At 48.0% G+C, this 26,030-nt stretch overlaps 1 protein-coding gene across 1 annotated transcript; it reads left to right on the top strand.

The window, feature by feature from the left end:
* The first annotated feature begins 7,047 nt into the window (after positions 1-7,047).
* On the top strand, positions 7,048-25,772 carry IGFBP5 (insulin like growth factor binding protein 5). The gene is made up of 4 exons (XM_004376299.1): positions 7,048-7,676; positions 22,612-22,841; positions 24,181-24,300; positions 25,507-25,772. The coding sequence occupies exons 1-4, from the start codon at positions 7,343-7,345 to the stop codon at positions 25,636-25,638; spliced, it is 816 nt and encodes a 271-aa protein (XP_004376356.1). The 5' UTR covers positions 7,048-7,342; the 3' UTR covers positions 25,639-25,772.
* The last annotated feature ends 258 nt before the right edge of the window (positions 25,773-26,030 follow it).

Genomic DNA, 26,030 nt, shown 5'->3' with positions numbered 1-26,030 from the left:
TGTGTGTTTCATTTTATCAGCAGTCTTAAAAATTAAATGTATTGTAGGTTGTCTGGATGATCCCCTCACAAACCAGCTCTAGAAGATGTTTTCTGTTTTCAAAAGCATAGGAACCAAGTAACGTCACTTTCATTTTTATTAGTTAATGGGCTAAAGAGCAAAAGTGGAATTGAATTTTAGATCATGTATGGGAGTGAGTGGAGGCTGAGTCACATGATGCTACATTATAAAAGTGAAGGTTTTGCAATACTGTTTTGTTTTGCAAGTGATTTAAGGGATTTTCGTGGGTAATTTTGATTATGTTCAATTTTTGTACTTCAAGCTGACTTTGAAACTAACCACTATGTAAGACATGACTCCAATGTAGTTAAAAAGAAAAAAAAAGGAGTGGTAGAATTACATTATCAAGCAAGACTCAGCAATAAGTGCATGCCAAGCTCAAAAAAACTTGTTTCATAACAGTCAGACCATAATCACAAGATAAGTAGTGATTTATTTTCAGCAAAACACCAACCAACACACTAAATTAATGTTGTTATTTTGAATTTTGTTGGTTTTGTAGTTTTGATTGAGTTTATCTACATATTTGTTGGGTTTTACAGTGAGATAAGACTATATAAAGTTTATACTTTAATATGTTTGTGCGTATTTGGGCTACAGTACAATTAACATATTTTAAGTCCAACAATAGGAGTCTATTGGAATTTATTCTTATTTTTAGAAGGTCAACAAATTACTGACAATCGAGACACACAGGGTTAGAACAGACTATATAAAGAGGTAGAACAGAAACATAGCAACTTGGACATTACCAACCATTAGCCAAAGGAGATGTTAGAATCATGGTTTTCATTCAAAAACAATTTATTGTGTGCCTTCTGTGCTAGGTGTTGTACTAGGGGCTCATGGTCAAAAGATAGGGAAGGAAGGAAAAGAGGAAAATGAGATACCCAGATGAGTAAGACCTTGGGCGCTTCAAGACATTCCAGCAAATGGGGAAAACAGGGCTATAACAGTAATATTGACTAAGTATTAAGGAGGTTCACATGGACAGCCTCATTCAATGCTCACTACAGTCCTATGGGGTAAGCAATATTATTCCCCCATTTAGCTGATGAGGACACAGAAGTCCAAGAGGGATAAATGCTTCTACCTAGCTAGATGCCCTTACGATATCCCACAGGGGAGCAGTTGCCTGCCTTTGAGAATCAGGGAAACCACCCAAAGTAGGTGTGATTCCATCTGGGTCTTTAATGATGACTACAAGTTGACCAGTTAGCAAGGAGGGGGAAATTCATTCCTGTCAGAATAAACAGTTTGTGCAAAGACATGGGGGCATGGAAGAACATGGTTTATCCAAGGAGTGGCACAAGAGTATAGATTGGCCCAGCTGAGAAAACAGCCAGAGGTGGCCACTTTGAAGGCTTTCAGAGCCATTCCTAGCCCAGGTAACAGATCAAACCATGTCACAGGGCCAATACTTCTCATACCAAAAACCAGTTGCTGTTGAGTCAATTCTGACTCGTGGCAAGCCCAGGTGTGTCAGAATAAAACTGTGCTCCATAAGGTTTCCAGTGGATGATTTTTGGAGGTAAATCACCAGGCCTTCCTTCTGAGGTGCCTCTGAGTGGACTCGAAACGCCAGTCTTTCGGTTAGCAACTGAGTGTGTTAACCATTTGCACCACCCAGGGACTTTAATACTTTCCATATGAGTAGAAGAAGCTTTGTTTCCTGATGGTTTAGAAATCAAACTCTTCTACCCAGGGCTACCCTGTACAGCTATACAGGTTGTACACTACACAACAGAGCCCCCTAAGTGGTACTATTCACACAGCAGACATCATAAATACGTACATTCATTACGACAATTTCCTAGCAGGGGCAGTGAAGTACTTTCCAAAAATGTTCTGATGAATGAAGTTGTCTCTGAGAAAGATGTCTTTTCCTTATTCACACAAATTTGCCTTATGGGCTAGCAGTGGTAAGGTAGCGCTCACTGCTTCTCCCTCTTGAACTGTGACAAAATCTGGGTTCCAACCAGGCACAGTGATTTTATTTGTCCTTTTCATGGCTCAGCTGCACCATATTAAACCTACCTCAAGCAGCTGACACTGTTTCTCTTTCCTCCTAGCCCTTACAACTCTATCTCCCCTCCTCAGCCCATTTTCTCTCCCTTCTAGATCTGGATCTACTAACACTGTCTTCTAAATCATACTAGACCACTTTTCCTGGTTAATCTCATTCTTCCAAAATTCAAAACAGCTTCAGGGCTGTCCATTGTAGGAACACGCCAGACCCCATAATCCAGGAAGACAGGAGGCCTCCAACCCAGAGACTATTTATGGAGCGCTCACTATTCTGCCCTAACTGTCTGGAACTGCTCCAGAAGCCTCCTAAATATTGATTTCTAAAACTATTCACTTATATACTGCTCACATAGAAATATAAATCACCCTGAGTTGCAGGTAGCTCCTGCTCCTTCAAAAGTCAGCCCCGGGGTCAATTCAGACTCTAGTTAAGTTGCCACCAAAGCGAGTGTCATTACAAAATTAACTCTAAAGTAGCACATGGTTTCATTCTCAAAATCATTCTACCTCTGTTCTATAAGAAACTTCATATGAAACCTAGACAATCTGTGGAGAAACATACAGAGCTGTTTCAGAGCAGTGGCTACCTCTAGGAGAGAAGACAGATGAATGGGATAAAGCAGAAAGTTAGCAGCTATCTGTAACACTGTATTTCTTTTTTTAAAGAAATCTCAAAGATAACAAAATGTTAACATGTGTTGAATGTATGTAGCAAGTGTAGGGATAACTGCTGTATTATCTTCTGTTCTTCGCATGGTTGAAATATACCATCATTAGCATTTTAAAATAAAACAAGAAATTTCATATGCACTTTGGCTGAAGACCACATTCTAATTAGTCACCAGAGAAGCTTTTTGCACATTCTTTGATGAACCCAAAATAATCAAGTTCTGGCCTGGCCCCACCTTGTCTTCCAGGTAAAGAAACCATGAACGGGGGTCCTGGGGAAACTTGGAGGATTTTGTACCTTCGAATGGATTGGTGCTGTTCTGGCAAAAATGGTAGGGCTGAGGCTGGAGTGGCATGACAAATGGACCACAGGGTGTTGATTGTCTGTCCCTCCATACATACGTTTGCTCCCCCCACCCCCTGTCCCCATTGTTATAGTTTCTACCAGTCTGGTTCTTTTGCTTTCCTGAAAGGAGGCGTGTTTTTAATGGTGTATCTATTCTGCCACCTAGCCTTCAGCAATGTTACTTCAACAAAGCTGCCTGAAGAAGCTCTTATTCACAGACCTCAGTCTTGGCTGAAGTTCCCTTATCTGGGAAGGGACCTGAGCAACTGTGCACTTCATTCCTTGAAGATCACATACCTTAGTTTTGGACCAGAATGAGGCAGCAGCATTAAATACCTACTATGAGCTGGCTTCTGGGAAAGAGGCTGATGTCAATCTCGTGAGATCTTTAAAACAGAATAAATACTCCCTGTGGGCAATGGTTTAGGCAAGCTTGTCTTTCAGAATGCTGAGAGTGGTGCATAGAGGGAATGAACACAAGACCTCTCCAGCTGTCTTTTTTCCTTTCCAAATAGAAGAAACCATGATATTTTATGTCCTCCTAAAAGTCTAACTTTCCCAAGCCATTTTATCAGGCCTTACCCTTTCCTTGGAACTTTCACATTGATACCCACAGAAAATGATCAGAGGCAAGGACTCTGAAGATTTGTAAAACAAAAATGCTGTCCACCCTTGGAAAAGTTGTCCAGATAAATACACAACCCTTTCACTCAGCTCCATATCTTGGAACTTGGTTTTGATATGCAGTTAATCTTTTAAGGAATGGGGAGGGGTATTCTCTGGGGAAACGTGACACAGTGGATGATATTTAACTTCCTACTTCTCCAAGAAAGATGTGGTTAAAAGGAATCAAAACTTGTATATGCCAGAGTTGGGAAGCTCGTGGCAGTGAAACCAAGTTGGCAGTGAAGGAGGCCTCTGGGAAGGGAACCTGGCCTTTGACATTTGCATCTGGCAGAAATAAATGAGCCCATCCCAGCTAAACTGATTGATGCAAACTATTTTTTCCCAGAAGCAATCTTCTAACGGTGATTGTAAACAGATCTAGGCCTTCAGAATGGAGGCGAGGGAGAAATGGAATTAAGAAAGTCTCTTAGGCATCCCCCTAAATCCAACATCCTATTACAGTGTAACCAACGCCTTCCCACTCCACTGTCATACATTAATTACAGAGTTTCAGAAGTAAAACCCAGCCAGCTAGTCCCCCCCAACACCTTTGGACAAAAATCACTCTAAACAATCCCAGACTACCCAGAATTCTTCTCTCTCTTATGCCCTCACAGGAAGCCAAACCTGGGTTCCTTGGACAGCAGCTTTAGTTCTATCGGTCAAACCTAAACCCCTCATAACATAAGCCCGTTTCTGAGTGGAAATAAAGAATGGTTGCTTAACGTTTACAGACTTGCAGAGTATCCTCTCTCCTTGGCCCCCTCTAACTGCCCTACCCCAAGGAACAGCTCCCACCACAATCTGCTTCCTTCTCTACCCTGTTTGTCTTCTCCATGAATCATCCCCTCTTCCTTGTACCTGCCCTCAGACATTTTATTTTCCAGTCAGTGGAAGTCAGCTAGACAAAAGACATGTCCCCAGTGGCTGTCTCTCTCGGAATACAGGGTGGCTGGAACAAGGCAACTCATGTTTCTTTGGAAGGAACACCACAATTTCCTCATTCATCTTAAATGCTACCAGTGTGCTGAAATAGGAGCAGGGACCGGAATACACACCACACACTGTTCTGCCACCCTTCTAGTCTGAACATGACACAAATGAGAAAGTAGCACATCATCTCCCTCGCTCCTAAAATATTTCAACCGAATTTTTTAATATTAATGTGTCCCCTACCTTAGCAAGCCCCAGGTAGAGAGGAAATGCAGTGAGAATGGGTCTTGCTCTTTTTTTTTTTTTTTTTTCTTTTAAATCATTTCACACAGCTCCTCCTCCCTGTCCCAGCCAACACCTAAAATCCCTTTGGCAATACAAGCAAAAGCACAACCTTAAACTTGAGCCTTGTTTTAAGATGTGCCTTTGGGCAAATAGATAAGTGAGAGGTGAGATCAGGATCTTGGGAGTGTTTGAAGCATGAAGCGAGATCCTCTTAAACCAAGCCAGCAAGAGGAATGTTTTCTTAAAAGCAGTCCTCCAGAAAAATTCTTATCATAGATAAGGGTGCAGTCTAGTGGCCAACTTCATGAAATGCAGCCCCTTCACCAAAGGAGAGTTAGAACATTTCTAAAGAGAAGGAGGAAAATGCAAAGAGGATAATAGGCCCATTCCAAGGACACCCAAACAGGGCGGTGATGATTGGTCATTTCTCTTGGACTGACCATGAAGTCCCCAGCTTGCCCACGTCAATTTCAGAAAAAGCCGAAATCACCACCTTGATTTTCTATCATTCAACTGAAGAAAGAAAAGGGTGCATAGCGTATGAATAGATTACCCAAGGTTTCAAATGAGAGGATAACATTCCGGGTCAGGGTCTCTTTGGAGCAAGTCCTGTGGCCTTCTCATCTCATATTCCTGGGATAGTCCTGCATGCACCAGTTAACCTTATAACACGGGCTCCTTCTGATCTGTCACCCGTTCCCTCCAGGGATGTGGCCCTGGCCAATCCCTTTAAACCAGGTGGAGGGAAATTATCGCTCCAGTCTGCCTTCCTTCCATCTAAAAACCCCACACTAGGACACTTTTGGTCACTGGGCAAGGGTTTCAGACTTAACAACTTTCCTTCCAATGTGTTGTCGTCTCTGTAACTCTCTGCTCCCAACAATGTTGAGTTGTATGAATGTCCCTTCCTGCAAGTACACACAACACAGACACACACACACAAGTTCCCTGGGCCCACAGTGTAGCTGAAGATCATATGACCAAAGACAGTCACTTTACCAGCAACAGATACAACCTCCATTAAGCCCCATCCCCAGACTCTGGGCAGGGAAAATCCATTTTTTCTTTTTCTTTCTTTTTAATTGAGCTCACCACCCATCCTTGGCCAGCCTACGCTACCTCCTCCCACCCCACCCCCAACACACACACAAACCTTACATGGTAACTAGCAAACAGCCGTTTAACAAAGCTTAGGAACAACTTCTGGGGCTCTGCATATATCCAGTTGGCTAATGAGAAAATTCTCCCTCCAGCCTGGGCCTTGGCTAGGGAAGGGATAGGAGGGAGGGGGAGACGAGTGACTCTCATTGTATCCACCCTGCTCTGGAGAACTCTTTCACTTGTCCTCCACACCCACCGCTACCCCCAGCAGCCGGAGCCCAGTCCCTGTGCCCCTTTCTTACATTCCGGGGGGAGGAGGGAGCTGTTCAGGAGCGAAGGAGAGCCCCCGTGTGTCTAGAAGGCCTCTCCCCACCCCCACCCCATGTGAGTTTGTGCTGCAAAGCTCTTTGGCATCCTTGCCTGGGTTGGGTGTTGGGGAGCTCAAATTGCAGCTACAAACTGGCTGGCAGCCAGGGGCCGTCTATTTAAAAGCGCCTGCTCGACCAGAGCCCGTAGTCTCTTTGGAAACTTTTGCCGGGGAAAAGAGCTAGCAAAGCGCTGCAAAGCGGTGTTGGGCTTTTCCTTTTTTACCCGCCCCGCCGTCCCCTTTTAATTATCCCCTCTTCCGTTTGCACCCTTCTCCGGGCTTTTACGCAGAACCTGCGAATTTCGAAGAGGTGGTGGTAGAGTGGGGGAACAGAGGTGTTAGGTTTTTTGTGGGTTTTTTTTTTTTTTTTCTACGTTTTCCCCCAGCCTCTCGGCTGCAGCCGCCGCTTCTTACCTGTTCCGCGGCAGCCGCGCGCAGCTGGCTGCTGAGGGTTAGAAAGGAGGTGGGAGTATTTTAGATTTGAAACAAAAATTTTAAAAGATAAATCCCCTCGACCCTTCCCTTCTCCTCTACAGCCTCCGAATTCATTATTCCGGTGGCTGCTTGGGGTGACTTTCCCCCCCGCCCCGCGATTCTGAGCAGATCGGATTTGGGGGTTCTCCGATCTTCACTACCTCGCCGTGCACCTGGCGCTGCTTTTTACCCCAACCTGTTGCTAGTCTTTAACCCTTGCAATTGGGACTTGCTTGCAGGCACCCCAATCCTCCATCTCTCCCTACATTTTGCAAGTGTCTGCGAGAGGGCACCTGCTCTACCTGCCAGAAATTAAAACCCAAGAAAAATCTCCGGGCGCCCTCTTGGCCCCTTCCTCCCTGCGCTCGCGCTCTCCTGCCCCGCCCCGAGGTAAAGGGGGAGACTTGGAGAAGATGGTGCTCACCGCGGTCCTCCTGCTGCTGGCCGTCTGCGCGGGGCCGGCCCAGAGCCTGGGCTCCTTCGTGCACTGCGAGCCCTGCGACGAGAAAGCCCTGTCCATGTGCCCCCCCAGCCCTCTGGGCTGCGAGCTGGTCAAGGAGCCCGGCTGCGGCTGCTGCATGACGTGCGCCCTGGCTGAGGGGCAGTCGTGCGGCGTCTACACTGAGCGCTGCGCCCAGGGGCTACGCTGCCTCCCCCGGCAGGACGAGGAGAAGCCGCTGCATGCCCTACTGCACGGCCGTGGGGTTTGCCTCAACGAGAAGAGCTACCGCGAGCAAGTCAAGATTGGTGAGCGCGCTCAGGGTGCCAGGCAGCCACCCAGCGCAAGGGCGGGGGACACGGGACCAGCGGAACCGCGCGCTGTGCCCAGCAAGTGGCCTAGAGCCGGGTGTAGTCCGGGAGTTGGGCGGGGAGGGTCCCTGGATCTCGGAATCGAAGCCCCGGACGATCCTGCTACCCTAGGTTGCTTTCTAGTCGAGCCACCCAGTTTTCGATCCTTCTCCTTCCCGATGCCCCCACCCCACCCCACCGCACCCACCCATCCTCCGAGTCTGAATGCTGACTCTGAGCTCGTATTCGGCCTCCAGGTCCAGATCCCCTGGTCCCCCATCTCCAGTATGAAACAGTGTATGTCCATTATTAACTCCCTCCTCCACGCCCCAGCCAATATGGTTTACCTGAACTTGAAAAAAAAAATCTCCTTTGTTAAAATATCGCTTTAATTGCAAGCCTGGAGAGAGAGGCGGTATCCGTCTTCTGAGCTAATTCCACCTTTGTCCCTTCCAGCCCGCCCATCTCCCCCAGTCCCTCCGGACGTTTCTATTCCTGCATCCCAGCACAAACACACATACTCTAGGTAGTCAATGCCTTTTGGGTAGGGGCTTTGGTCCCCTTTCCACGTGTGCCCTTTACTTTTAGCTTGATATGATTGATTGCAGTGGATGGTGAAACATTAAAATGCAAAACGCCTTTTTTTTCTTCTCCCAGGAAGGAAAAGAATATCTTAGGCTCGGTGAGGGTGGGCAGGAGGAGGGAGGGATCGGTGTTCTTGCTGGGTTTTCGTCCCTGAATCGAATTCCTTTTTCCCCTCCCCAATTTACATTTTACCTAGGAAGAAAGGTGGATACTCGGTTGCGAGGCTAGAAGGGATGGGAGATTCAGACATCCGTATCTGCCTGTGTTAATCCTCTCCATCCCTAGCCCCAGTCTCTCAAACCCCATCACAAGTGGGCGTGGTGTAAATGCGCCGAGGGGCCCTGGAAACGCAGAATGCAAATTAAAGGAGGCGGAGACAGAAAACCCATGCACCCGGAGCCTCCACCCCACACCCAAGTTGCCCCGCCCCCAAATTCACGGCGCCGGGAGTCTAGGGTTTAAACGATTGACCGAGATACTTGTTAAATCAGTAGTTCTGCCCCTTTAGACCGGAATTCTTTTTGGAGTTACCTGATCGTAAGTTATTCTTAAAAAAAAAAGTTTAATGAACTATACACAAAAGTCTGGATTCTGAGACGACAACCTGGTTACTGATTCTCTCCAAGAGTGGTAACGATTTGGCTAAATAACGTTTACTCAGAGCAGATTCTTACTGGGACAGTGCCTTTCCTAACGTTACGCACGAGCTTCCCAGTACGGGGTTTTCTTAAGAGCAAACTAGACATTATCTTGTAGCAGAGGAGTGAATCGGCGCTCGACAAAAGGCAGGAGAGCTTTCTTTGCTGGGTTTTGCCTGTTGCAGGCGATCGCCCCTCTCAGCTTTGAAAGAGGTGGTCGCTGTCCTGGTTGCCGTCTGCAAAAAAGAGGAGGAGGGCGAAGTGCAGGCCCCAGAGGTCCCAGAGGCCAGTTTGCGGGATTATTTTTATTAAGAGCCGCTTTTCAAAGGCAGTCCCTCCCGCCTTCATCTTGGGAGATGTGGATTTGGAAAAGTTTAGTGCAGGGAAAAGGTCTGAATTGATTTCCTGACTTGGAAGCGAGAGCTCTGGTAACAATCTGGTCACATCAAAAGTATGCGAGGTATCCCTTCAGCCGCATCCTGGCCTGCTTTTCTTTGGCCAGCCATGTGGTGGGTGTGCGCGCCAGGCGCACACGCGCGCGCAATTGCAGGAAGAGTAAATAGGCGCATCCAACTTCCAGAGCAACCTATTCCACACACAGCGCTTCACCGCACCCCCCACCCCAGCTTTTGTCCCAAAAAAGCTCCCCTTTAGATTTCTTTGCAGCCCCTTACTCAACGCCCCCACTTTAAGTGTGCCTTCCTGAGCCCGCCCCCGCGCTTCTCGCGGACTCTACCCCACCAAAGGCAGGTGCCTAGAGGACGGCAGTTGCATGTTGGCTGAGCTTGGCCGGCGGCCCCGGCCCACATCTTCCTCTTGAGCTGATGGGATGGGAGCCGGCGCCCCTGGCGAGTGCCTTTCAGCTCGAGAACCGTTGGGTGGTCCCCCAAAAGTTGGAGATGGCACAGAAACAGTTCTTAAGGAGATAAAAACTGGACAGAGGAAGGAGAGTGGTGAGTCCCTTAGGCAAATCTCCTGCCCCAACCCACCACCGCAAAAACCTCAACGCATACACCCCAAAAAATGAGCAGAGCGAAATGGATTTCCCCTTCCTCCCTGCGGTTGCTACATATATATGTATATATATATATATATATATATATATATATATATATATATGTATGTATGTATATGTGTACACACACATAATGTATATGTATGTGTACATATATATGTATATATATATATTTTTTAACCAAAAAAAAAAAAAATGCATGTCTAGAATCAGAAATGAGGAGTGGAGGAGAGCAAGGTGGCAGGCAGCCAAAGCTTCTGGGAGGAAGAGATGGCGGCCAGGCCTGGATGGGTGTTTTGCTAGGCGCGTTGCTCAGCAACCCGAGAGAGAGTCGGCCTGGCCCTGCATTTTATTTTGGCCAGTTCGGGGCCAGAGATAGATATAGAAACAGAGGGCGTGAGGTTGGAGGGTGGCGAGGGACGGGAGTTTTTTTTTGGGCCAAACTCAGTAAATATCCAAGCGCCTATCCGACGAAGAAAGGTGGAGAGAGCAGGGCATTGTTTGGAGAAGGGACCTTGTGGCTTTATAGGCGCCCAGCACCCTCGTGGGGTTCTGGAAGGTCTGTCCTGCGCGGGTGAGATATCAACCTTGGGAAGTGAGAAGTGTCTGTGTGTGCTGAAGGCGGCGCTAAGGCACCCTGACATCCCTTGGAGACAAAGAAGAGTGGGAGGTTGGGTTTAGCGGGCCCTTGCCACCCTACCCTGTGAACTCTAGCATGTGCCTTCAAAAAGACCCTGCAAAGAGGCATGTGGGAAGAGGCAGTGGGCCAGAGGAACCCGGAAAATAAACCAGGGGAAAGTCAGGGAGCCTGGACAGAGCTTTAGATTATACTTGTTTGGGGGGAATTCTGGGTTTCAGTTCCGTCATTGAGAAATAGGAGAGAAGGAGGGACAGAAAATACACTTGGGGCGAGTGGGGAAACATTACCTAAATAAAAATGAATTCGGTCTTTGAATCTTGGAGGGGTTTGGCTCCATCATCCTGGCTTCAACTCCAAGCCTGGTCCGAAAGCCATGTTGAAGGCAAGTTCCAGAGTTAGGTTTATTGGCCAAATTTATGTCTGGGTTGAACAAGCTCATGGAAAACTGAAGGAGCCAGAATCCTTTCCCACCCGCACTCCCTCCCTTTGAAACAAGCCTTTGAAAGTCTGGCTGTGCCCTGCGCCAACCAAAACGGGAGTGGGGAAGACAAGCGACTGTGCTTAAACTTGACTTTTCTTGCCTTTTCCCCCTTCCTTTCTCTCTTTCTGCTGCATCAGCTCAGCCTGGAAGAACAAGTACAGTTGGCTGCAAGGAGAGCTCCTTTTCTTTCCATTGGTGTTTTTCCTCCTCTCTTATCCTCTCTCCTGCTCTTCTTTTTTTTTCCCTTTCTCCATCCCCCACCCCAACCCTAAGGCATCCCCTGAGGGTTTGCATTCTAAGAGAGACAGAGCAGCTGTTGGTTAGTCCTGGGGCTGGGGTTGGACTTGAGCAGGCAGGTGGGCCTGCAGCTGTGGAGGGAGGACAGGGCTGACCCCAGAAGCCAGAGGTCACTGGGAGGGTTAGAGCAAAGGGCATGGGAGAAGCCCTGGTACCTTTCATAGGGGCTGGGAGAGTGCAGGAGGGGGAGGGTATACTTGTGTAAAGTTTTTACTCTATACCCAAGTAATGGCTATGAAACTGTGTGATATTTAGTGTGTGTGGAAAATAAAAGTTTGGAGAAGGAATCACTACACTCCAGACCCACTGCTTCCAGAAACTACAAGAACATATACATGGACCGGATACCAATAAGGGAGCAGGAACAGAAGTGAAGAGGGCGGGACAGCAGTGGCGGTAAGAGACAAGTAGTAACAGAGGGTTTGTGTTTTTGTTTTGCTATTTCACTACAGTCAGTCCAAAAGTTGCAATTCCCAGAGGCCATCCTTAAACTGTCATCTGCCTATGTTTCCCAAAGCTATAAGGTTTATGCATATTTGCAAAGGCACATAATAAACAAGGACACCAATGCAGTCTTCTTTCTACCTTCTCTCTCCTCTCATATCTAGAGAATCCCTTTTGTTTCCAATTTCATTTCTTTCCATAATTTCTGTTATGATGTCATTTCTCTTTATTTTCTTTTTTGAATATAAATCCCAAGGAGTGACTGGAAGTCTCTTTCAAGAGGGGAAGTGGCCTTTCCTGCCTGGCCACTCAGCTTAGCTTAGTCCTAGCTTCTCTCTAGGAATTGTCTGGGTATTGGCCAAAGAATGTTAAAGCTGGAAGGAGCCTGCAGAGATCATCTCAGTCAAGGCTTCTCATTGTACAGATGAGGACACTGAGGCCCAGAGTGGGAAGTCTTTTGCCCAAAATTAGGTGGCTGGGTTGGTGGCAGAGACAGGGCTGGAGCTGAGCAACTCCATCTATTGGAGGACTCTGTTCCACTCTACCTGGCTTCCTTCGCCAGTGACTAGGGTGCTGGCCCAGGCCTGATCTAACCTGCAAGGAGGCCTTGTGCAAACATCACCAGATGTTCTCATGCCATGATGGGGTGTGTGAAGATGAAATAAGGGCTCAGAATTTGGGGGTGCTCTGTTTTAGGTGTGGTTAGTAAGGGAAGGAGTAAAGTAGCCCCAAAAGTGGAGAAGGCAACTCCCTCTATATTTTTCTTTTCAATCACAGGCTGTTCTGTCCCTTTTTCTATGCAGTCTTGCAAAGAAGGCTGGTTTTGGCCAATGGTTTGGTCAGGGAAGGGGTGCAAGGAGGGTGTGAAGGGGTGGTATTTGGCCCATATGCCAAACCTCATTTCCTGAACTCCAGGGCACTCTCCTGATGTGGGCAGGCAGGAGGGCTGAGCTGTGCATCCGGCAGTAGTCTCTAAGGAGAACACAGCACAGAAGTGGTCTGCTTCCCATGGCAACCCTGCCTCCAACTGCACAGAGGCCAGCCGGGCAACGGGGATGATGTCATGTGAGGTATGGTGGGGTGGGGTGTAGGCGGTGATTGGGGGAATTTCTGCATCACCAAGAAAGAGAGAAAACCATATGCAATAAAAGCTGATAAGGAAGAGAGCAAGAGGGTCACCCTGTTGTCAAACATATGCAGGTGTGTTGGAGCTCTTTCAGCATTTGCATCTGGAGGCCTTAGGTTGATCTGAAGGAATTACTGACAGTGCAGCTAACACATCCTGAAGGCTGTGGGGCTCCTCATTTTGGGATGCATAAGAAGGAGGCAAGGAGCCCTGGTGGAACAGTGGTGAAGCACTTGTCTGCTATCTGGAAGGTCGGTGGTTCGAACCCACCAGCTGCTCCACAGGAGAGAGATGTAGTAGTCTGGTTCTGTAAAGATTACAGCCTTGAAACCCTGTGGTGTCAGGGATAGATTACCAAATGATCAAGGTATGCACAGGCTTACTTGTGCTTACTTAACTAATCTGTAGTGCACAATTTCACCCATGTGAAATTGTTCACTACAAATCAGTAAGTAAACACAACGAAGCCAGCGCATACCTTGCTTACAGTAAGCCGGTGCGTACTGTGCTCACTGGTTAATCTGACCAAACGGAGTCACTAGGGTTGGTGTCACCTGCCCCCCACCATGGTCGCTCTCCCATACCAGACCATACAGAATCCTTAGTAATGTTTTTTTGTACTGCTGTTACTCGTAAATCGTAATTCCCATATATCAGTCCTTTTTTTCTTTTAACTACTACTTAATTCTCATAACAGTTATTAATATAGGTTCGCAAATACTAATTACCACAATATTATAGCTAAAACACCAGAAAATTTAACAAAATCAGCAACTTAAAAAACTGGCAAGCAATGAAAACAACGGCGAATGCCTATAGCGGGTGCAGACAAAACCATGTGATTCGAAGCATTACTGTGGTTGGGTAATAATGACAGCTCTGACCCAGAGTGCATTAGAAGGTTCAAAAAGTAAATTAGCATCGAGTTTTAGCCTTGTAGGTATACTGATACGTGTAAATTGGGCTTATGAAAAATGTTTTTGTTGTTATACCTAACTACAGGGATATTTTTATAAAAAATAATAAATTTCTGCCAAAACACTGCACAAAAATTTTCTAGACAGTCATTTCAGTGTCGCCCTCTCTGACAGTGTCACCTGGTGTGGGCTGCACCCCCTATACCCCTCTAGTGACTCCACTGTTCTACTCTGTCCTATAGGATCGCTATGAGTCTGAATCACCTCGAAGGCAACAGGTTTGGTTTTGGTTTTAAGGAGGAGGCAGAGAAGATAATCCCTTCCTCCCAGTAGGTTAGGTCCACCAGGTGAACCCTAGGAGAATTTTAAAGAAAATACTTCATCTCGTCTCTGACCCCTCAACCTAAACCTTCGGTACCAGCCCCTTTCTCTTGCCACATCTTGAAGCAGGGCCTCAACTGAATTTGCATTCAGATCCGGCCCCCAGGTGACCTCTGTGGGTTTGGGGAGATGTTTTATGTGGGCTTTAGTTATCCTGAGCTATTTAATTATACCATCACGACTGTAAATTCTCTTTTGCACTCCAGCAAAGATGACTTCCATTCCGGTTCCTTTAGAACAACGCTGTCAAATCAAAATATAATGAAAGCCACCTATGCAATTTTAAATTTCCTCAAAGCCACATTTTTAAAAAGGTTAAAAAAGACACAAGTGAAATTAATTTTAATAATATACTTCAGCTCAGTAGATCCAAAATATCATTTCAACATGTACTCAAAATGAAAAGTTTGAGATAGTTTACATTTTTTCATTCTTATTAAGTCTTTGAAATTCGGTGTGTACTTTACACTCACAGCACATCTGAAAAGGAACACGGATTTTTCATCGAAAATACTCGATCTATATTTAGATTTCACAAAATGTACTGGTAAAAAAGTAGATTCACATAGCCAGGTTGTTCCAAACATACTTAAAAGTGTTCCACTCACCGAACTGAGTATCAGTTTTAAAATTTAATTAAAATTAAATAGATTTGAAAATTGAGCACCTCTGCCGCACTAGCCACATTTCAAGCCATCGGTAGCCACGTCACTAGTGGCTGCAGGCCATATTGGACAGGACAGAGGCCACTAGGAGCTCCTCCCTCACCTAGAAGGGAACCACTGCCTTCATGCTCTCCTCCTGCCCCCAGTCAAAAAGGAAGAGTCTGAGCTTTGGTTGCCAGGCCCCACTCCCTTGGACTCAGCCTCTGTTCTTAGGGTGACCCAGGAGAAAGAGGAGAAAGCGCTACCTGATCCCTGCCACCCCCTTCCTGGTCATCCAGGACTCTGAGGGGAAGGCATCTGCCTAATTGTAATGTTCTGAATGAGCCTCTGGTAGCCCAAGTTGTGATGAGTCATGAGTAGAAATGTCTCCAGGTCTCAGGAAATGGCCCAGGGCTTCCTTGGCCTCTTCAGGCCCAACCCCTTCCATTCAGAGGTTGTTCCCAGCTCCCACCCGGCCACCCCATTATCTTCTCATTTAGGGTATGCACGAGGAGCAGACATTGTGTTCTACTGAGCACGCTGGCCCTTGTTCGACTCTTAGAGAAACTTGGCTAGAGATACTTACTAATCTTGGGAGTTGTACATAAGTGTATATTTCCTGTGTATAAGTGTATCACTAACTCCCTCCCAGGGACCAAGAAATGTGCAGTGGAGTCACAACCCTGAATCCTAGGTTGACCTAGAAAGCAATGAGGAGGCACCTTTATCCCTGGTCCCTGGACAGGGGAGGATGGGTAAGTGGGACCCATCCTTTCACTCTGGGCCAGTGTCACCAACTTGACTCCATCACATCTACATTGTGGAAGATGGTGGGTCTTTTGTGTCTCCATCTTAGGGAAGAAGACCTGGTGCTTTAATGGAGCATGAAGGAATGGGCTTAGACAGAGGGAAGAACACCTGGGGTGAGTTCTCTGGGGACTGGTTCCCAAAAGCACTTGTGCAAAGTCCTTTTCAACCTGGGGTTGACAGTATAAGACTCCCTGGAGACAAAAATAGTTCCATTACACTGGTGGAACTTCCTGCAGTCCAAGGAGCCTTAGATTTTGTGGTGTAAAAGTAGACACCAGAGACCACATTTTTAATTGATGATCAGAATTAGGGAGGCGATGATTGGAATAGCAGCAGAGACCTACAAAGGCAGAGGCTGTGCTAAGAGTTAATTAGTGCATATCAATTCATTTGATCCTCATAATGATCCTATGCAGAAGGGGCTATTGTTTTCCTCACCGTAATTCAGATGGAAAAACCAAGACAAAGAGAGGGGAAGTAACATGCACTGCATGGTGTACCCATTCTGTAGTGGAGCTGGGATTTGAACCTAGGCAGTCTGTATCCTGATTCTTAATGTTTATCGACTATGCTGTATGGTGTCTTTATTTCTTGGTCAGGATAAAGAAAACAATATCAATAGATAGGCTAGAGATGTTACCTTCCTATGTTGGCCAACTTCACTGTTGGTTTAGAACACCAAACCACTTTAACTCTCCCAAAAATGGGAGGGAGCTACTAAGTGGCTCATCAAGGAAGACTCTGAGTCTTCCCGCCTCCCCACCATCCTTCCCATGGCATTGAGACTCCCCTCCAGTGTCCTCCCCCGGCCCGCCTCCCTTCTTGTGACTGTTCCTTCGGATGATGGTTGTTTGGGTGTGTTTTCCTCTTGGAAGATCAGTGCTTGTTTCCTTCTCAGCCCATAATTCGGGTTAAAAAGAGCCCAGAACATGCTCGTCTGTCACTGACCACAGAGGAAAAGAAAACAGTGTCTTCCAAGAGAGACGGGGGAAGGCAGACGCTGGCCAGAGATGGACAGGGTAGGAGGAGGGACACGGCAGCTCCCCTGGAAGGTTCCACAGCCCATCCTTGCCTTCTCCACATAAACACACGTCCACACAATGTAATTGAGTCATTTGGCATCCACAGCTCGGGAACGGTCAGACTTCGGGAGACTGAGACATGTCTTACATTTTTTAAACAGTGAGCAGCCAGTTCATTATTCTCCCGTAAGTCTCATGTTGTAGCAAAGAGCAGGAGGCTGCAGTTTGGCTAGAAAATGGGGCAAGATGGCCGGGGATGCAGCATCTAGTCTGGGCCTTACTATTTTCATCCCTACCCAGGCAGCGATCAGTGCCTGAGATTAGCACTGTCCGGTAGAACTTTCTGCAATGATGGAAATGTTCTACATCTGCACTGTCCAACATGGTAGCCATGAGCCATTTGGCTATCGACCACTTGAAATGTGTCCAGAGCAACAGAGGAACAGTTTTCAATTTTGTTTAATAATTTATTCATTTAAATAGCTACATGTGACTAGAGGCCACCATATTGGACAGCACAGCCTTAGACCAAAGAGAAATCAGTAAGTCCAGGGGACGCCTACTTCTTTCTTGCTCTCACGATGCCCATCTCTCTGCCTGCCCTCTCCCTTCTGTGGCAGAGTTATTGTGCTTAAAGGCGGGGGCATGGATTAGATGACCTCTCAGAACATCCACTGAGCTCTAACTTGCCCCAGCTTCTGTTACAGAAATGCTTCCAGACCTACTTCTCTCTGTCTCTTGGGCAGATTCCTGCCTCTCTCCATTTAAAGAATATTTATTGAATACCATATGCTGGAGAGACAAAGATAAATGACAAAGCTCCACCCTTAAGAAGTTTAGAGTTTAAATTCCACAGCTAGAATGACAGCCAGAGGAAACCCAGCTCCCCTTTTCATTTCTTTTAGAGAGATTCTCGGGGTCCCCACCTTGTCTTTTGGCTAGAGACTTTCCTGTCCCCATCCAGGTGGCCTGGCAAAGCCTTACATTCTTTCTGGGCTGTGAATTCTGATCGACGACACCTCAGTTTCTTCAATTTCTTTAAGCCAAGTCACAATATCCAGGCCACCCGGTTTCCTCCTAAGTGTGATTATGAGGTCAGGATAAAGTAGGAGACTCCCACCAGCCCAGGACCAGGTTGTTAATGGTGCCAGGGCATGACTAAGCCCCAGGATGGAAGGTTAGATTTCAGGGAGCAGCAGGTCCCTGGCTGGACCCACCCATTGCTGAGACAAGGCAGCAGGGTGGAGTCAGACTACTTCTTAAGAGTATGTGCCTGCTTCTGCTAGTGAACCTTCCTACCCCTGCAAGAGAGCATCAGCAGCAAGAGGGTGGGTTTGGAGAGAATGACTGAGCTTGGGTAGGGTGTATGCATTATGCACTGTGCTGTGTGTAACCCTGCCCACCCCACAACACCTCTGGGTCCATAGCAGCTGGGCCTGCACCCGCCACTCTCTATGTTTGCTGGGACACGGAGAATGGTATAGTCCTCAAGCACGTGTTCATGTTGTTGCGGGGAGGGGCCAATGTACCTGTTATGTGCATTTGTGGGTGCCACTGCGCCAGTGTGATTGGAATGCCTTCTGAATGAAGAAGGAACTGAGTTGGCCACCCTAACATGGCTGGGGCTTGGGACAGGTTGGGAAGGATTGGGGATAGAACCCACAACCCACCCCAAAGGTAAATATCAGGACAATCACATAGCCCCACTTCCTTAGCCACTTGGGAAATATCATGAGATTAAAGGTCCCTCCATAACTTCTGAAGTCCCTGGGTGGTACAAACAGTTCATACCCTTAGCTGCTGACAGAAAGGTTGGCAGTTCAAGTCCACCCAGAGGCACATGGCAATCTACTCCTGAAAAATCAGCCATTGAAAACTCTGAGGAGCACAGTTCTACTGTGACACACATGGGGTCACCATAAGTTGGAATCAGCTCAGTGCAACTGCTTTTTCCATAGCTTCCAGGAGGGGAAATCTACCACATTTCCCATCCTTTGCAGAATCCTCTTAAGATGGCAACTAGAGATAGGAGCGAGTTCTGGGATATGTGTCTCTTCCCTAATTTTTCAGTTGCAGGTTACAGACACAGCAGGGAGTTTTGTGCAGATAAGCCTTGTCCCCTCACCCCCATCCTAGCCCCCAGCACCCACACCTGCCTTCTCCACCCTCCCCTCACATGAGTTCTTTCCAATCTTCACTTGTCCATCTTCCTGGCTTTTTAATGCATGCTGGAGACACACAGGGAGAGGGAGACGATTTGCATGACCCTCAGAGAAGTAGGACAGGGAGGCACACAAATTTCAGATTTTAAAATTGCTTACAGTCTCTAGAAACAAGCCTTGGGACATGGTGTGTGGGCATCGGTCTCCTGCGTCACCTACTGGCCATTTGGGGGTACTGACCTGTTTGCGAAACGGGTTCCAGAGCTCAGTGTTAAGTACCTTTGATTGTTCGCGTGTGGAGCAACCTTTACCAGGAAGTCCTCCCTCATATCCTACCTGAATCCCTTCTGCAACTTTGGTCCATTTTCTGTTGATGAAATAGGTCAGGAGTAGCCAGTCCACTTGTGCCTTCTCATTTTATCTAAAACTTAAACCCTTCCAAAATTAAAAGCCTATTTATGACTCGGCCACAGAGCAGCTGAGTCGGGCTAGCTGGCCCTGGCACTCCAGCTCCAGTCTTACTTTCCAGCCCTTTAATCTTCGTGGCTCTGCACTGGCTCCCCTCCAAGTTTCCGTTGTCTCGCTGGAGCCTACAGGTGACCACAAGACCCTGATTAGTATCTTTGATACTCGACTCTCTGCTGCCTAAGTAATAGGTCCCACAGGGTTAGGTGGCACCAAAAACTGGGAGGCATATCAAAACATTAAGCCTGCCCTTCAAAAGCAGCCAGTTGCAAACTGGGGAGGGTATGCCCTCAGGAGCCCCACCTGGGGGAGGCTGGTGGAAGGAGAAAGGGTTTGCAAAATTGTCTTAAGTTCCTTGAAGAAAGATACAAGAATCTACATGCTGTTTTCCAGTATCTTCGTTGTTTGGCCCCAGGGCAATGCTTGAACACTTTCAAAGAAAAGGCCAAGAGAGGTCAAAGTAAACTGACCCCAAGGTTTATTGAACCGTTGTCAACAGTCCCAGCTCCCAAGGAAGGATGACTAACAGTTAAGGGTAGGGCCACAGCACAACTTGGAAAAAGCCTAAAAAGTAAAAGAGTCTTGAGAAGCGCTGTTGATCTGGGAGGGGAGGAGCGTCCATCTCTACAAAGGCCAAAGAGAGAAAAAACAAGCTAAAATGGTACCTGGAGGAGGACCTCTCTGACTAAAAGGACCCACAAAATAAGGGGCCAGAGGAGGGCGGAATGGCACACTCATTCCAGAAGTCTTTAAGAACTAGAAAGAACACCACTGGGATAAGTATACACACCTGTTTCTCCTTGGGCACAGGGAGATTACTGAAAGGATGCCAGAGCTGAGGTAACCATCCCTTGGAGGTGAGGCAGCTTTCTGGGCTCTTTCCCTTTGAAGAGATAAGCCCTGGGTGTCCAGCTCCACGGATGCTCCTGAGAACAGCTTGCTGGCTGTCTGGGCCAGGCTGGAGCAGCTCACTGAAGGAGATGCTTGTCCTTCTTCACTCAGTGGTTAGCACCCACCCCAGCCCTCTTACCTCTAAAATGATCTGGCTACAATCAGGATTGGGGAAGGGGTTTGGCCGTGCACCACCGCAATGCTGCCAGCCTTTCAGTGGCAACCATCTCTTGCCCTGCCCCCTGGCCAGTTATTTTTTGAGGATTAGAATGCTTGCTAATGGCCAGAGAGGGTGAGTGAAGTGTCTCAAGATGGGCCCAACAACCCATCTTTGCAATGGTTAGCTCTTTCTTTCCCCATCCCCTCTCCCCCAAAGACTTGAGCCTCAGCTTTGGAGCTGTATTCTAGATAACAGAGTCCTAGGCTTTCGGTTTGCAGAGGCCCCCAATACCAGCCATGCTCCCCGCTGCATCCTCACCCTCATTCTAACTTGTCCCACAACCAGGAAAAGTTGGCTTAGCCCCAAACATCACTCTTAACTAATCCCTAGAATGCAGCATTGCACCTATCATCATCATGCTGATTAATCATCACAGCAGGTTCTCATAAAGTAGAATGAAGACACTGGGGACACCAGGACACGGCTGGGAGAGGGGATGAAAGGCCAAAAAGGGATCCACATATTGCATTTTGCTCAGGGATAGCCTGTCCACAGCTTTGCTACTTGGGTGGCAAAGTGGACCCCCCTCATACACATCCTCCCACCTCTAATAACTACTTCCCCTCCCCTCCTGTAAATAAATACACACACTAACCACCCGGAGCGCCGCAAACCCTTGGAGGGACTTCCCTGCCAGGGCCTTAAAGACCGGATACTTATTTAATTCAGCTTGATAAATCCTGAGCCAAGAGAGAAACAGGTGCTTAGGTGCTTCCTGCCACCTGCCATCCTGACCAGGTGAGGCCAGGTCTCTGACTGCCTCCCCTCACACACACCTGGAATTTCCCCCAGGTGGGGGTGCGAGGGCTCAGCAGTCAGGTTCTACGCCAGAGTCCGGGGTCACAATACAGTCTGTTCTCTAAAAGCTCCTTTGCACCAACTCCTTCCTGGCCCCACTCTCTTGTCATCCCCCCTCCTGGGCATCCCAGTCCCAGTGGATGTGGAAGTGGGGGAGAATGGGATTTTCCTTCACCCCGTCTTAGTTATCTAGGGTCACCCCCAAGCCCCAGTTCTTCTGGGCAGTGCTTGAAAAGAGGGCAATGAAGATCCGGCCTCCTTGCCCCCACTGAGCCCCTACACCTGGTCTCACCAATGAGCCTTCTGGCCACACCCTGCCCTCCTGGGAACAGCAACCTACGGTCTCCCCACTTTGCATATACCCAAGCTCGTGGAGTCAAGGGGCTAAGAGGAGAAATGGGGTCCCAGAGAAGGTGCCTATGAGATAAGAATTTAAATGAAATCGGTGGACCCAAGAAAAAGTCTAGGGGAGGGTGGAGTTAACAGATCAACAAATAAATGAGCAAAGTCCTACTTCTTTAAAGGTCATAAGTCAGCTAAGTATAGACTGTCACCAAGCCACTCCTATATATAACTTCTCCAGCCTCAACCAGCTGTCACCCAGCTCTGCCTGGAGCTGAGTAATGTCCCGGCCGTGTAGGGCCCAGAGCACAGAGCCAGCTCTGAGCCAGAGCAGGGAGCGAGACCTCCCAGTCCCATTTGCCCTGTTCCCCTCCATGGGCATATTTCTGGTTCTACCATCCCCCACGTCCGTTTCTCCTGTTCTTCATGATGTTCCCCAGCCACTTCCAAACCCCCAGCACCCCCCTGCCCCCGTTGCCCAGGCCCAAATATATCTCAGCTCCCAGCAGTTCTGAAAGCACAAAGACCCAACTAAGGAAAAATGTGACCTTTCTAGTCCATACCTCGGCTGTCCCCTATTTTCCTGTTAGCACGGGCCTCTAGATTTTGTTCCTACATCTCAGCCCCATCTACTTAGCCATCTCCCTGGCAAGCAATCCAACTGACCACCACCTTAGTTCTCAGACCACGTTCCTCCCCCTTCCAGCCTCCAGAATGCCTTCTTCCTTCTGTCAAACTTCCCCTTAAAAATCAGTACAACATTTTCAAGTTTCCTCTAGTTCATGAAGTCTTCCTAGACTTGCTGTTCTTGACCCCAGTCATCCCAGCTACGTCTCACCATTTAAATGCTGGTTGAAGCTTATTCCCTGGTTCTTGTTTCCTGGCTTTCCCCAGTCTGGTAAGGTTCATGAGGGCAGAGGCTGCGTCTACTTCAGCCTTTATTACCCCCCCACCCCACCCCAAACCTCCAAGCCCAGACTCTGGAGGCTGATCCTCTGCCCACTTCTTCCAGCAGAGAGAGACTCACGTGAGCACGAGGAGCCCACCACGTCAGAGATGGCAGAGGAGACCTACTCCCCCAAAATCTTCCGGCCCAAGCACACCCGCATCTCGGAGCTGAAGGCGGAGGCAGTGAAGAAGGACCGCAGGAAGAAGCTGACCCAGTCCAAGTTCGTAGGTGGAGCGGAGAACACTGCCCACCCCCGCGTCATCGTAGCCCCAGAGATGAGACAGGAGTCTGAGCAGGTGAGTCCAGAGGACCGCCCCACAGCTCCCTTTGTCTCCCAGCCCAGCAGCCTCTGTCTGCCAGGAACTCAAGGGGCATTTGTGCAGCAAGAGGGGGTTAGGCAACACCTAACAAAAGACCCAGCAATCTGCTTCCATAAAGATCAACCAAAAATAAATTGCCCTCCCGTCCATTCTAACTCATAGTGACCCTATAGGACCGAGTAGAACTGCCCTATAGGGTTTCCAAGGCTGTAATCTTTACTGAAGCAGATTGCCAGGTTTTTTCTCCCCAGGGGCACATTCAAACTGCTGACTTTTCAGTAAGCAGCCAAGTGCTTAACCACTGCACCACCAGGACTCCTTCCATAAAGATTACAGTCTAGGAAATCCTATGAGACAGTTCTACTCTGTCACATGGGGTCACTATGAGTGGGAATCCACTTGACAGCATCCAACAACCGAAGACCTACCACTTGCTGTGGTAGTGGTAGCTCTCCTTAGGATTTGCAAGGAGAATTTTCAGAGGTTACATTTATCAGGGTGAGGCATTGGTGGTTCCATGGTAGAATTCTCACCTTCCATGCAAGAGACGCGGGTTCAATTCTCAGCCAATGCACCTCATGCACAGCCACCACCCCTCTATCAGTGGCGGCTTGTGTTTTGCTATAATAATGGACAGATTTTAGCAGAGCTTCGAGACTAAGCCAGAGTAGGAAGAAAGGCCTGGGGATCTACTTCTGAAAATCAGCCAACAAAAACCCGGTAGATCACAACGGTCCAGTCCCCAGCTGATCATGGGGATAGCACAGAACGGGGCAGCATTTCCCTTCTGTCATGCAGGGGGTTGCTGGGTGGGGGGCGGGGGAGACGCATCTTAATAGCAGCTAACAACAACAGCAGCATTTATCAGGACCAAGAGCTTGCACACGGGAGCATGAGTGAAGGTAGTGCTAATTTAAGGAAAGTCACCGCCAGCCAGCAACAGCAGCCACACATCAGGTGTGCAAGCCCAGAGCTCTGTCCAGTCCTAGGCAGAGGCTGAGCATCCTCTCTGGAGCATCCAGAGAGGGCCACCTCTGAATTGAATGACTCAGCAAAACGGAAATGTGGGGGGTGGGGGGCGGGGGCAGCATAGAAGACCGGTGGAACAATATGGCTTCTGCACCTGGCCAAATGCAGGTGTCGTACACCCTCCCCAGGGCACGTGACAGGTGAGAGGGAGGCAAGATCTTTGATTGGGACAAAAAGTGGGGCTTTCCTGCGGGCTCTCACACTGCAGACCCTTGGCCCCTGCACATCTGGGTGGCTCCCACCTCGGTCCCACACGTACCTCTCATCCCTTCGTATTCACACACAGGGCCCCTGCCGCAGACACATGGAAGCGTCCCTGCAGGAGCTCAAAGCCAGCCCTCGCATGGTGCCCCGTGCTGTCTACCTGCCCAACTGTGACCGCAAAGGATTCTACAAGAGAAAGCAGGTACGTCCCCTGTCCCGGGCTCCCAGGCCCAGAGGGGTCCTGAAATGGCACCTGCCAGGAGACCTTGCCCTCGAACAAGCGCCTGAGACTTCTACCACAAAGGATGCAGTGTTTTCCAGACCTCCAGCATCCATTCACATAGCGCAGTTTTCCCATCCCCTCTATAATCTACTTAATGTTAATGGATTCGCTGTATTTACATGAATTCATTTAAAGAGGAATCTTTATGTTACTGCATCACATCACATGTTTTAGGTGCTACTTAAATTCTCTGCTGATATATATATACATCTTTTTAATATGTATTTTCTCCATGTACCACCTGAAGTCATTTCATGTGGTACACAGCCAAGCCACACTTGAGGCAACCCTGCTGCAGGTTTAACCAGTAATCCTTAGCCTATTAAAATGGTACACATTACCTTAAGACAGTGGTTCTCACACTTTGTAGGGCATCAGAATCACCTGAAGGGCTTGGTAAAACACAGATTGCTGGGCCCAACCCGCAGAGTTTCTGATAGCTAGGTCTGGGATGAACTCTGAGATTTTCTAACAAGCTCCCATATGATGCTGATGCTGCAGGTCCAGGGACCACACTTTGAGAACCCCTGCCTTCAGGGCACCCCTGATCTAAGTTCGTGGCTAAGAGCCAGACTGCCTTGGGTCGATTCTCAGCTCTGCCGCTTACTAGCTGCGTCCCCTTACCCCAGTTACTGAATGTTTATTTATCCTGTGCCTCTGTGTAATATAGGGAATAATAGTACCCACCTTACACAATTAGGAGGAATAATAGGTTAATATTTGTAAAGCACTTAGAACAGTACCCACTATATAGTAAGTGCTTAATTAGTCTCTAACACATGATAAAGCCGTACAAGTGATGTCGTCTGTTATTATTACTATTATTGCTATATGAGATCACATAGCTCTCTTGAGAATCTTTTGAGAATTCCAGGTTGGAGGGCCCTGAAAGTGTAATATAAAAAAGAGATTGTGGAAGGTAGCCAAGGGCAGATTACCTAAATTCACATTTTTCCCTGGGCCCTTGCCGTGAAATGGGGACACCAGACCCCCAAGGGTTGAGTATAACCCCCCCAACATTCTGGGATGAGGGTTCTACCTGGGGGTAGGGAAGAGGAAGGACCAGGCAGGAGCAGAGCCTTGGGGTGCAGCCCCCCTCACTGCCTGTTGTTCTCCCCAACCCAGTGCAAGCCTTCCCGTGGCCGCAAACGTGGCATCTGCTGGTGCGTGGACAAGTACGGGATGAAGCTGCCCGGGCTGGAGTATGTCGACGGGGACTTTCAGTGCCACGCCTTTGACGGCAGCAACATTGAGTGATGCGTCCCCTCCCTGTCCTTCCCTCACCCCATCCCACCCCCAGTCCCAACTCCAGCCAGCGCCTCCCTTCACCCTAGGATGCCACTCATTTCATCTCATTTAAGGGAAAAAATATATATATCTATTTGAGGAAACTGAGGACCTCGGAATCTCTAGCAAGTTCTCAACTTTGAAAGTGGCAACAACAGAGACATGAAAAGCTAAGGAGACCCCCTTTACAATGTTTTCTTTTTTGTTTTTTTTTGAGGCAAGTTGAACAAACAGGGAAGGGAAGAGAGGAAGAACGAGAGACAGAGTGACAGAGCGGGAAAGCAAACACATGACTAGGAGAGAAGGAAAGGCAATTAGAGTTTCAGGAAGGTAAAGAAGGAAGCGGGCCGGAAGGAAAGGTC

The sequence above is a fragment of the Trichechus manatus genome, unplaced genomic scaffold, assembly GCF_000243295.1.
Source record: "Trichechus manatus latirostris isolate Lorelei unplaced genomic scaffold, TriManLat1.0 scaffold00041, whole genome shotgun sequence".
Taxonomy (NCBI): domain Eukaryota; kingdom Metazoa; phylum Chordata; class Mammalia; order Sirenia; family Trichechidae; genus Trichechus; species Trichechus manatus.
Note: the sequence above shows the minus strand (reverse complement) of the source record. Positions and strands in the feature narration are given on the sequence as shown.

Bases quoted from the DNA above. Each gene is read 5' to 3' on its own strand.
- IGFBP5 (XM_004376299.1), top strand. From the start codon at position 7,343: ATGGTGCTCACCGCGGTCCTCCTGCTGCTGGCCGTCTGCGCGGGGCCG. The intron at 7,677-22,611 runs GTGAGCGCGCTC...TTCTTCCAGCAG, and splicing joins CCGCGAGCAAGTCAAGATTG to AGAGAGACTCACGTGAGCAC. The intron at 22,842-24,180 runs GTGAGTCCAGAG...ATTCACACACAG, and splicing joins TGAGACAGGAGTCTGAGCAG to GGCCCCTGCCGCAGACACAT.